Source organism: Maniola hyperantus, chromosome 4 (genome assembly GCF_902806685.2).
Source record: "Maniola hyperantus chromosome 4, iAphHyp1.2, whole genome shotgun sequence".
In the NCBI taxonomy this organism is placed as follows: domain Eukaryota; kingdom Metazoa; phylum Arthropoda; class Insecta; order Lepidoptera; family Nymphalidae; genus Maniola; species Maniola hyperantus.
The window spans coordinates 872,201-885,464 of NC_048539.1; the positions used below are offsets into that span (position 1 = coordinate 872,201).

Below are 13,264 nucleotides of genomic sequence, written 5' to 3' on the forward strand. Positions count from 1 at the left end.
TGAAATCATTGTCTCACGTTACATTGTTAAATATGGATTTAAAATAATATCCAAATTACTATCATTAAATTAATGTTATAAATTAGAATAAGATGAAATATGAGCTATGAAAGAGAGGTAGAAAAAAAATTCAAGACCTATTTACTTAATACTGTTACAAATACTAATAAATTTGGCTAAGTAATTTGAATCTAAATAGAATAATAAAATTCATTTAATCTCATTTGCTTGGAAAATCATTCCAAAAAAAGAAAAATACAAGACACTAGATATAGATATAAAATTATGTTTGGGAACAATTGCCAACAAACTAAGAAAAGAAAAATATATTTTTAAATCAACGAGTTGATATGATTAACGTCGCCAAACAAAAATCTGAATTTTAAAAGAAGATAAAATTAACTAAGCGAATATTTCTTTCTAAAACTCAAAGGACGAGATGTATACAGTTGATTACAGATGATAAACTAAAGAAAAAACAATAGTTGTTAGTTATTGTTAGCTTATTGAAGGTAGTTAAATAGTTAATAAATTAAGCAATATTTGACTCTCCGATGTCACGTAATCTGTGGTGGGGCAGCCATCTTGAATCGATTTGTATAAATACGGGTGTCTGACGGTGACCGATACTGTAGTGAAAACCGTCAAACACCCGTATTTATACAAATCGATTAAAGATGGCTGCACCACCACAGATTGCGTGACATCTGATGAGTCAAATATTTAACTAATACATTAAACTACCTTCAATAAGCTAACAGTATGTTTCATAAAAAGTGAATCAAAAGTGTAATCCAAACTTAATTAAAGATTCAGGTGATGTTACCTACTGCAAAATTGCTAACAATAAATTGCTAATCGAAACTAATAATTAAAACTATTCTATTAAATTGAAGATTTAATCAGTCAATGATTATTCATTGTTAGTTGAACAAGGATTAATGTATCATTACAACCTGTTATACCGTTAGCTAAAATTATTTACATATTTACAAAAACTATTGGTCCATCTATGTTAAAAACTAAAATTAAATTAAAAGAACACATTTGAATGGATTCATAATTATAAATGTACAAGATTACAATGCAATTAATGGATTGTGTCTAAAAACTGAAATACTTCTAAAATATTTCTTAAAGAACCTTCTTAGCAATCTACGTTTTTCAATTTAGATAATTGCTTGTTTTTAATTAAAGCTAACAATCAGAATTAAAAATAAGCAACTATCTCTTTTTCTTATAAATTGGAAGTAATTTTGGTGTCTTTCAATTGTGATTTGAATATTCTTATTATAAATTTTTCTTCAATTTATTTTAACGTTCAATTGTAATAAGTATTAATGTCCTAGCAAGGACGTTATGTTTTACATCACACAAAATTTCAAATCTAATGTAGTGATTCATCAACTTTATAGATTTTAATTGAATCTAAGACAGTTATCACACAATTTTAATCACGTGATCTTTATTAGTAATATCATAATTAGGATGGATATGCGGCTGCGCCTCATTATCGTATAGTATATACATCAATTGTATCTTATTCGCTAAACAATACGTACCTACCTATATACAAAGATTTACACCGAATACTTTAACAACGTCTCATACATCGTTAAACACTTCAACTTATTTAGAATCTATATCTTCAAGTTTTTTTACGGATATGGTATTAATATTATTTGAAACAATTGTTTTATCATCACATTCACTAATAAATTCATTGAGTCATGGAAATTTTTCACTGTTAACGCCTTCTTATTAGCGCGTTGAAAGTCAAATGTAATCTGTAACGCACTTGAGAAGGTCCGGCGGGAGTCACACGATCTCGTCGTGGTGCACCACGTCACTGCAACTGCCGGCTCGCTGCAGTCAGGCACGCTGGCGTCACACTCTTAACTCCTCCATTGTCACATTCGACTTTGCGTTCAACTGCGTATTCTTTTTCGTCAACGTATTCGTATTTATCATTTGCATTTGATGTGCCGAGAGCAGGGGCTGATTCTCTTGCAACTGTCCGCTCGCTAACGTATTTATATTACTTTTCCCTATTTTAGGTGGCGGAGGCGCTCTCGGTAAAGTTGCCATACCTGCTACATTATTACTAGGTAAATCAGCAAACTCTGGAGGAGGTAGTTGGTGATGTGAATGCGTGTGGTGATGACTCAGAATTGTTGCTGGATCATTTTTTAAACTAGTTTGAAATGACAGAGCTCCTTCTAAATCACCACAAATATTGTTCGGCATCTGGCCGTTTTCTACTCGTTTCTTCAAATGGGAGCCATTCGCATGGCCGTCTTGGCCATTCATTCTTGTTTTATCTCTCTGGTAGTAAACACCAGCGAATATTAGTACATTTAATATGAGCAAAGAGCAACCTATAGCTATCGTTACACTAAGAGCGGTCGAGTAAGCTGCGAAACCATCTTCTGGCGGAGCGACTGTAGAGCCTTCTGATTTATGCACCTCGGATGCCCCGACAGTACTCGGAGTCATAGAATTAAGTCCGACTATATTAAAATTTAACGGTGAAGTAACATTAAGAACGGTTAACAAAGGAACCTTGGTGGCTAAACCAGTGTCTGTTAGCACCATTTCTGTAGTCTTCTTGAACGGTGGTGTAAAACTTTTAAGTGTCGGCTGTAGAGACGTGTCCTCGTTCTCTAGCTGGTGATGTGATGGAGGAACATCTTCTCCACCTGGTCGGTGGAGGTCCGGCACTAGGTTTAACCAGAACGATAGTCTGTGGACAAAGGATTCAACATAGGTATTATTATATTCAAACGAAAAGTCTTCTGATCGCTTATACCACAACGACTGAAGACAAAAGTCTTCAATCAGTGCGTTCTACCAGTAATGACAGAAATTACGATATCTGAAGGATAGCTAGCATATATTGATTGCGAAAAAACGAAGATATAGAGCACGTTGGCGCTACTTAAAAGAGGCCAATGTCCAACAGTGGATGCACATTGGCTAAAGATGATAACGATTACTATATTGAACACAAGCGAACAGCTCCGGTTTCCCACGAGTGTTATGTAGACACCTACTAATTTGGTGTCAACGTGGTTATTTTGTTTACAACATTTTCGACTGAAGCTCTCAGTCCGCTCGATTTTTATCAACATCTTGAACAATTATCATCATATTTCAATAAATTAAAGCATGACAATTTTAAACCTTATGTATAAACCTTCCTTTTATACGCAGTCCATGCGCAGGAATGTATAATATTTTCATTCCTTAATTGTTTTTAATATTCTAGTCTGTAAGGGGAGAGCAATGATGCCTATAACACGAGTGTACAACTAATTTTAGGCATCGGTCGCTTAACCTAATTTTGGTTGTAATTTTGGTGGAACAATAAATTATTTATTTATTTATTTTATTTATTTTTTGAATCACTTTACAATCTATTGATGAAAATTGTATTAAAATCCGTTGCATGGTTTAAAAGATCTAAGCGTACATAGGGACAGACGGCGGGAGAGATAATTTACCGATTTAATTGTAGTTCACTAACCTGTGAGCTCGATAATGGTTCTTCAGTTTTGATTTGATATCAATATTCAAGTACTTTTTGTGCACAGCTTCATACGCCGTCCATTCGATGTTCTTCATCCTGACTCGTTCTTGTCTTCCAGCTCTGATTGGATCACTTTCTTGAGCTTCATTCGGATTTCTGTTACAAAAGTATTTTTTATTACTTTTTAATGTATGGGGAATTGGGTGAAGTAGGGGTTTGAGATTGGTGTAGTCCATGCGCATGAAGTCGTGAGCATAAAGCTAGTTAATCATAAAAACTTGAGCCCATTTTCAAATAAAACGGCTTAAAACAAAGTCCAAAATTGGTGACTTCGATCAAAACGGTATAATCAGTACCTCAGTACCCTTATTATAAATGCGAATGTGTGTTTGTTTGTGGGTTTGTCCTTTAATCACGTCGCAACTGTGCAAAGGATTGACTGGATTTTTTGCATGGGTATAAGTAGAGACCTGGAGAGTGACATAGGCTACTTTTTATGCCGGAAAATCAAACAGTTCCCACGAGATTTTTAAAAATCTAATTCCATCCGGACGAAGCTGCGGGCATCAGCTAGTTACAGTATAATTTCAAAAGCTTTCATTCCTTTATTGTTCTTCCTTTGAAATTTTATTTAGTGCAATTACCCCGTTTTGTTTACCAGCTCCTCAATTTGTTTTATCAAAAACGACCTTCTTACTTCGAGTTTGAAAACATCGAGAAATCTCTGAAGCATATAAAAATGGTCTTCTAAAATAAAAATGGAACAAATTTTAGCGTCAGCTGATATCTTGCCAACATTAAGTACAAATGGTGACCTAATATCTCTCAATAGCATAAAAAGAATTTGCAGCAAATCTATAACTGCTCACTATAGAAAGTGAGCCAGCGCGTGCCAGACCCTCGTTATTTTAAAAAGCTGAAAGTTTCTCTGCGTATTGTCCGCAACACAGGGAGGAACGATCAGCGGCTATGAAGTTTGGATCATCGTGGCTTTAATAATAATAATAATAATAATTAATAATCAGTAAAATAATATGTGTAAACAAAAACAACACAATCGATAGAACTGCATTAGTGAAACACTGCGTCGCAATTCTATCGCCCATCCCTGGAGTAATGAAACTTGACACATAATGGATTAAAAGTGAGATAACGGTGTAAAATAACCTTATTTTATTTATTTCATTAGTCACAGAGCCGCTCACAGAATAGGCTACTTGACTCATATCTAATTTCGTCCAATAAATGATTATTTATATAGTATTTTGCTTAAAACAACGAAATATATCAATAACAATTATTAAAAACGCAGGATGGATATATAAATCCAATTTAAAAAAATACAATTTTTATTTTTATTTGAAACGCAGAAAACGCTGTCAGCCATGATGTGACGTCATTAAATATGTAAACAAAGAAATGTCATTCCTATGTCACGCGGGGACTAACGTAGTATCCATATATATAAAATTTAGACTAACTTATATATCAACGCACAGCCTAAACATCTAAACAGCTGGGCCTAGATACATGAAATTTGGTGAGTGTGTTCTTTGTAGGTAAAGAGAAGGTATCCACTAGGAAAGGATTTTTTGAAATTCCACCTCTGAGTGGGTTAAATGGAGGTTTGAAATTTATGAAGTCCACGCGGGCGAAGTCACGAGCATAAGCTAGTTTTTATATATTTCTAAAAACTCATAGTAAACGTAAAAAAATATCGATTTCTCTTTATAAATTGAATAAGTTATTAAGTAAGACTTACAACAAAGTGATCTTTGCAAAAATAAATTTGGGTTGAAGTCGTTAGTCATATAGGATCCCTTTAAGCAAGTCTTTGCGTGTTACGTATATTTATTTCACTGGGCACTCTAATCCACAACTTTCCTGTGGTCTTTATCGATGCGTTTTTTACATTCTCGGATGATGCAATAACGATAATTACTATATTTTTCATGTAAACTAGTATAGCAGTCATGTTTATTAAACTTTGGTAGGTTATGCTCAGTATATATAATGTACTCTGTGGTTATGCTGTTGTTTACAAATGCATGACGTCAGAGCACAGATAATCTATCGGCCAAACATGGCCGACAGTGTTTTCACCTGTCTAAGAAAAATATTTTTTTAAATTAAAGTTTTACGGTTTTTAGGGCGCAAAAAAATATAGTGTTAATTTTTTTGATATAATAGGACAAATATTAACCATTTAAGACCAACTTAAAAAAATTGTCAAGTAGCCTATTACACACTTACATTACATAATATATCTTGAGTTCTATAGGTCTCGATTAACTTGATTTACGAGCAGTCACAACGTGCTTTGAAAACAAGTCGTACAACCAAATAAATAAAATAACCTAATAAGTCTTACCAAAGTGTAAAGTCTAATTTTTTTATATTTTCTTCGGGATAGTATTAGAAATCACGTCGTGCATTGACAGACAGTGTCGCGACAACCCCGTGCATAAGGGTGCCTGTCAGGGGGTTACCACGATACTAAATGTCACATGTGTGACATGATTTCTAATACTATTCCGGAGAAAATATAAAAAAAATAGACTTCATTACGTCAAAACGTAAGATTTTTTAACCGACTTCAAAAAAGAAGGGGTTCTCAATTATTCGTGGGAATCTTTTTATACCTTTATTACCTACTATCTCCCAAAGTCACCATGATCCAAACTTCATAGTCCCTCCCTGGGACAATACGTAGAGAAACTTTCAGCTTTTATAAAATAACGAAGGTCTGGCACGCACTGGCTCTTAGCCCACTAGGTATAACTAATAGATTTGCATTTTGTCCAGAAAAATATTTTTGATATTGAAACAAAGGGTGTTTTTTTGGTGAAACTCGCTTACCCGGTCTTGGCAAAGTTCCCCCAATACAGCATAACGGATTCCGACAACGCTACTTCGGATTTCGTGTAGTTGCGCGGGAAATGTGCCAACCCGCCGACCAGGGGGGCCCCGAAAATGTATGGCAGCTCCTCTCCGTGGATGCAGCCTTGCCTCTGTTAAACAAAGTCAAAGTCAAAACGTTTATTCAAAGTAGGTAAAAAAATTACGCTTTTTGATAGTCGGTTTGCATTTGTAAGATGACTAGCTTATGCTCGCGACTTCGTCCGCGTGGACTACACAAATTTCAAACCCTTATTTCACCCCCTTAGGGGTTGAATTTTCAAAAATCCTTTCTTAGCGGATGCCTAAGTCATAATAGCTATCTGCATGCCAAATTTCAGCCCGATCCGTCCAGTAGTTTGAGCTGTGCGTTAATAGATCAGTCAGTCAGTCAGTCACCTTTTCCTTTTATATATTTAGATGATATACAGTAGTGGTGATAATTTTTACGCGAACTTAAAACTAAAGCTACGAGGGTTCCAAACGCGCCCAGCTCTGAGAAGAGCCCACAACAAACTCAACAAATTAAAATAATTAATGAAATATGGAGCCGTATTGGCCAAGTAATTAAATTTTACTGAGATTCGTACGTGTGTATAAATTTATATTAGGTATAGGCAGTAGGTACAACTTTAGGATTTTTGAATACTGTAATACTTTACTAATTGGGTATTTTCCTACTTTTGAATTTGATAAATATTATTACTTTATTTTAAACTAGCTTATGCTCGCGACTTCGTCCGCGTGGACTACACAAATTTCAAACCCCTACTTCACCCCCTTAGGAGTTGAATTTTCGAAAATCCTTTCTTAGCGGATGCCTACGTCACAATAGCTATCTGCATGCCAAATTTCAGCCCGATCGGTCCAGTAGTTTGAGCTGTGCGTTGATAGATCAGTCATTCAGTCAGTCAGTCAGTCAGTCAGTCAGTCAGTCAGTCACCTTTTCCTTTTATATATTTAGATTAGGATAAAAATAATGACGTACGCTGAAAAAAAGATAAAAATCCAACAAAGATTTACAAAGTTACAGGCATTTTAATTTTGGAGTGTGTTTAGATATGTTGTTCATAGATGTCGCTGTCCATGAAATCTAGGATATTAACTCGCAGCGATTGACATTAGTCTATGTGACACTGTCAGTGACTTGTACAACGTGATTTTCAGAAAATATAACACACTGTTTTTAAAGGTTATCGTAGTTTTATTGGTTTAACGGTAATAAGTGTGAATCTTAAAGTTAAAACGCAAATACAGAACCGTGAGCTAACATTTGGTGCCGAAACCAGGGATTGTTGTGAAATAAAAAGTTTTAGTGTAACTTGCAAACTTACCATGGATCCGTTACTAGCAAATCAAGACGAACTGTTTAAACAATTACAAAAAGCGGAGTATAACTATAAAAAATCTCCAAAGGAAAGACTTAAACAAGCGTACATCGAAACTAGATTGGAAATATTGGAAGATATCTGGGTAGAATTCAAGAAAGGTCACAAAGATTTAATTTCCATTGTTGACAAAAAAGGTAAGGAAAGTTTATCATATTTTACTTCTGATAAATTCGATCAGTTCCAAGAACTATATACAAACTACAGATGCACACTAAAGGAGGCACTTGCTGGTGTTTCAAGTGATACTAAACAGAGTTCATCATTGTCAACCGATGTAGCGCACAACTCTGACCCATTTTGTGATATAAAGTTGCCCAAAATCACTTTACCAACTTTTACCGGCAAATACCATGAGTGGCAAACTTTCCATGACATCTTCACATCATTAATTCATAACAATAAGAATATATCAGCAGTACAAAAACTTCACTATTTAAAAACAAGTCTGTCCGGAGAACCAGAAATATTAATAAGAAATTTTGCTACAACGGAGCTTAATTATGTAGAAGCATGGAAACAGCTTACTAAACGATATAACAATATAAGGTTCAACTGTAATGCCATATTAAAAACCTTTTTTTCACAAAAACAGATTACTACTGAGTCGCCCGCTGCACTGAAACAGTTATTAGATACGACATCATCCTGTTTAAAAAGTTTAAGTAATATTGCAGTAAATGTAAGTAATTGGGATGCTATTGTAGTGTACTTTGTTGTCTCTAAAATGGATATTGAGTCGCGGAAGTTATGGGAACATCAACAGAGCATGTGCGGAGATGAATTACCAACTTGGTCGCAACTTGTTGAATTTTTAGAATCTCGCTTTAGAAGCCTTGAAATGATGGATACTGGGAAACAAAGCTCTAATAGACCTACTTTAAAACCAAAATCATTTCATGCCGCTCTAACTAATGAAAACCAACCCATATGTGTCTTATGTAACGGACCACACTTTATATTCAGTTGCAAGGAGTTTGGACAGAAGGGAGTGAGAGAGAGACAGCAATATGTACAAGAGAACGGGCTATGCTTCAATTGCCTTTCAAATACACATTCAGTGAGCCGGTGTAGACAAATCAAATCTTGCAGACGGTGCAGACGGAGACATCACTCGTTACTCCATTTTGAGAAAGAAAATCATGAGAGGAACACGAACAACACGATAACCAAACAGACTGAGCCACAGAGAGAGGAGAACAAACAACAAAATTCAGATACAACTACACTAGAGAACAGAGTAGTAGCTAACTTTGCGAGAGGAGAGTTACACAGCTATAACGTTTTACTGGCTACTGCAATTGTTAAATCTAGATCTAAGTGCGGAACAAAATTAGTTTTTAGAACATTACTTGATCAGGGATCACAAGCTTCTTTTGTAACAGAAGCCACGGTACAATTACTTGGGTTAAAAAGAGAACCTATTAATGGTTTGGTGTCAGGGATAGGGAACGGACAGGTGAAAATTAAACACATGACTTCTTTAGTCATTGAGTCCTTTCATAATCCACAAAACATAATTCAGGTAAATGCGTACGTTATGAGTTCACTTGCGTCACTGTTACCGACAAGTACAATTCACACACCTGATTGGTTAGAATTAGAGAACCTTACACTAGCTGATCCAGGATTTGCAACACCCGGCAAAATTGACATTTTGCTAGGAGCTGATGTATATGGAGAGGTATTACTCAATGACATGATTAAGCATCCACAAGGAAATCTTATAGCACAAAATACAATCCTTGGGTGTAGGTTAGGACGAGCGACACATGATACAACTTCAGCGAGAAGAGAAATTGCGAGTATGCACATCAACATTAGAGAAGACGAGTTCTTAAGAAAATTCTGGGATATGGAGAATGAGCCAAACAGCCTAGAAAAAAAGCTAACGGAGGAAGAACTTAAATGCGAAGAACTTTATGAGAAAACTACAACAAGAAATGAAGAAGGAAGATTCGTAGTAAAACTACCATTTAAAGACGAAGAACCACGAAGCCAGTATGGACAAACAAAAGAAATAGCTACAAGAAAACTACTGAGTTTAGAAAAGAGATTACTAAAAGATGAGAAACTATATATTGAGTACCAAAATGTCATGCAAGAATATTTGACTCTGAATCATATGTCACTAATCAAAGGGGAAGACATTGAAAATCCTAAATCTGTGTATCTTCCACATCACGCGGTAGTGCGCGAAGATAAAGACACTACGAAGGTCCGAGTGGTTTACAATGCTTCGTCCAAAGGAGTAAATAACGTTTCACTTAATGACGACCTTCTAGTTGGACCTAAACTTCAACAAGACCTGAGACATCTTCTGATGAGATGGCGGAAATTTCGAGTATGCATTATTGCTGATTTGGTAAAAATGTACAGGCAAGTCCGAGTTACTGAGGAAGACGCTAACTACCAAAGAATTTTATGGAGAAACAATCCTGATGAGCCTATACAACATTTTAGACTATTAACTTTGACCTTTGGTACTGCATGTGCACCCACCTTAGCGGTAAAAACTTTACAAAAATTAGCGGATGTTGAACAGTCAAACTATCCAATTGCATCCGAAATAACTAAGAAAGACTATTATATTGATGACTTGATGACTGGCTGCGACAGTTTCGAAGAAGCTGTAGAGATATACGAACAAATGAACAAATTGATGAATTCTGGTGGTTTTCAATTGCAGAAGTGGAGTAGTAATGATTCGAGATTTTTAAAATATATTGACAAAGAAAAACACAGAAGTGATCAACTCGTTCCAATTAAAGTAGACAATATGATGAAAGTGTTAGGCATTGGTTGGAACAGAGAAACTGACAATTTTGAATACACTGTTAATTTACCTGAATCTAAACAGCCAATTACGAAACGGCAAGTATTATCTGATATCGCGAGACTATACGACCCGATTGGATGGATATCACCAGTGGTTATTACTGCCAAGATTTTTATACAAAAACTGTGGAAATTAAAATTAGAATGGGACGATGAAATTACTGATGATTTATTAGCAGAATGGATTAAATTTAGAGAAGATTTAGTGAACTTAAAAGACATTTTAATTCCAAGATGGTTGAATAGCGAACGAGGTTGCAAAACAGAATTACACGCTTTTTCAGATGCATCTCAAGTTGCTTATGCAGCTGCGGTGTATATTAGAGTTGAGAACGAGGAAAACGACATTAAAGTGAGTTTAGTGACGGCTAAAACAAAAGTTGCACCAATTGACAAGGAATCATCTATACCCAGGTTGGAGTTATGCGGAGCAGTCCTCGCAGCTAAGTTGTTGCATGAAGTCTCACAGGTGATGAACATCCCAAAAGAAAATTTGCACGCTTGGACTGATTCTACTGTTGTCCTGGCATGGTTAAAAGGACCACCTTGTCGATGGGCCACATTCGTGAGTAACCGAGTATCAGAGATTTTAACTATGACGGAGTATAATCAGTGGAGATATGTATCAACGAACGCGAATCCCGCAGATTGCGCGTCAAGAGGCCTTAAGCCTGACGAATTAAAAAATCATACACTCTGGTGGAATGGGCCGAGCTGGTTGTCAGAACCAACTATTAACACAGAGACAATTAAGATTGAAGAAACACATGAAGAAGAGAGAACCAAATCTTTAACTACCTTAACTCATCAAGAAGAAGATTTTGTATGGACTAAATATTCCAGTTTAGGTAAAATGCTGAGAGTGATTTCATATTGCAGACGATTTTTAAATTATAATCTTCCGAAGAATGAACGCGAAACATTACCAAATTACATTACAGTTAATGAATTAGAGAAAACGCTACAAATGTGTATTAAACAAGTTCAGAATTTAGAGTTTGGTGATGAGTTAAAGAAGTTAAATACAAAAGGACATCTAACAAAAGGGAGTTTACTTTACACTCTTCACCCCTTTTGTGATCAAAACGGGATTGTAAGAGTTGGTGGACGTATTGAACATGCCAGTGCAAGTTTTGATGAGAGACACCCTATAATTATGCCGAGTAAGAGTCATCTTACTCAGTTATTAGTTGCTGATGCTCACACCAAAACTATGCATGGTGGGCCACAACTCATGCTTAATCATTTACGCACAAAATATTGGATTATTAGAGCAAGAGACCAAGTAAAGAAACATTTCAGAAAATGCGTAGTGTGTTTGAGACATTCTAAGGTTACAAATCAATTGATGGGTCAACTTCCAGAAGCGAGGTAAAACCAAGCAAACCTTTCAAATCAGCAGGCGTTGACTACGCAGGACCTATTAATATACGTTTTTCTCCTGGACGCGGATCAAAATCATATAAAGGCTACATCTGCTTATTTGTTTGTATGGTAACACGTGCCATACACCTAGAAGCAGTTACTGATCTAAGTGCTAAAGGTTTTATCGCAGCCTTTCGACGTTTCACATCGAGGCGCGGCCATTGTCAGGATTTACACAGTGACAATGGCTCGAACTTTGTCAAGGCAAACAAGGAGCTACAAGCTATGCTTAACGATGCCAAATCTGAACTTCCACGTGAAATTGCACATTTATTGACTTCAGAAAACACACGATGGCACTTTATACCCCCTCAATCGCCAAATTTCGGAGGACTGTGGGAGGCTGGTGTAAGGTCAGTTAAGACACATTTAAAGAAAGTTATCGGTGATAGCACATTAACTTACGAAGAGCTGTCGACAGCACTGACTCAAATCGAAGCTTGCTTAAATTCACGTCCTTTGTCTGTCCTTAGCGACGATCCTAATGATCCACTGCCCTTGACACCAGGCCATTTCTTAGTAGGTGAACCATTACTTAACGTTAGTGATGTTAATTATTGTAATAAAAACATATCTGGTATTGAACGTTGGAATGTAACACAAAAAATGGTAAATGAATTTTGGAAGAGATGGTCAAAAGAATATTTGTTAAACTTAAGTCATAGATATAAATGGAATTCTAAGAAACCAGAACCTGATGTAAATGATATTGTCGTATTAAGAGATGATTTTTGCCACCATCTAAATGGTTATTAGGTAAAATCATAGCCAAGCACCCCGGTCGTGATATGCTAACCCGTGTTGTAACTGTCAAATGTAAGAACGGATGTTACAAACGTCCACTAAATAAGATTTGTGTTCTCACTAAAAGTGCAATGTAATATATTCTCACGGTGGGCGGTGCTGTAGTTATAATTTAGTTTAAGTTCTTATCAAACGTTTAATTTCGCTAAATATTTTGTTAATTGATTTACTTACTTTTTCTTTTGTTATTGTTGCTTTGTTTGTACTATTGTTTGTACTATTACTATCAATATTGATATTATTGTTTAAAAGTTTATTTAGATTCAGTTTAACTTTGTTTGAGATTGTAACAATTACTATTCTGCTCACTCTTTTTTGGTTAAGTTTTACTTTTTGTTTAACGTTATATTGAAGGACAAGTCCTTGGTGGGCGGAATGTTTA

At 35.6% G+C, this 13,264-nt stretch overlaps 1 protein-coding gene across 2 annotated transcripts in view; it reads right to left on the reverse strand.

The window, feature by feature from the left end:
• Positions 1-658: 658 nt before the first annotated feature.
• The window catches only part of Nlg3 (Neuroligin 3), a 155,785-nt gene continuing 143,179 nt past the window's right edge, over positions 659-13,264 (reverse strand). For both annotated transcript variants that reach the window (XM_069498115.1, XM_034985129.2), the window contains exons 10-12: positions 6,389-6,540; positions 3,527-3,685; positions 659-2,743 (exon numbers count right to left, since the gene is read on the reverse strand). In XM_069498115.1, coding sequence (XP_069354216.1) covers positions 1,888-2,743; positions 3,527-3,685; positions 6,389-6,540 — 1,167 coding nt within the window. In that variant the 3' untranslated portion in view covers positions 659-1,887. The remainder of the gene's footprint in view (positions 2,744-3,526; positions 3,686-6,388; positions 6,541-13,264) is intronic.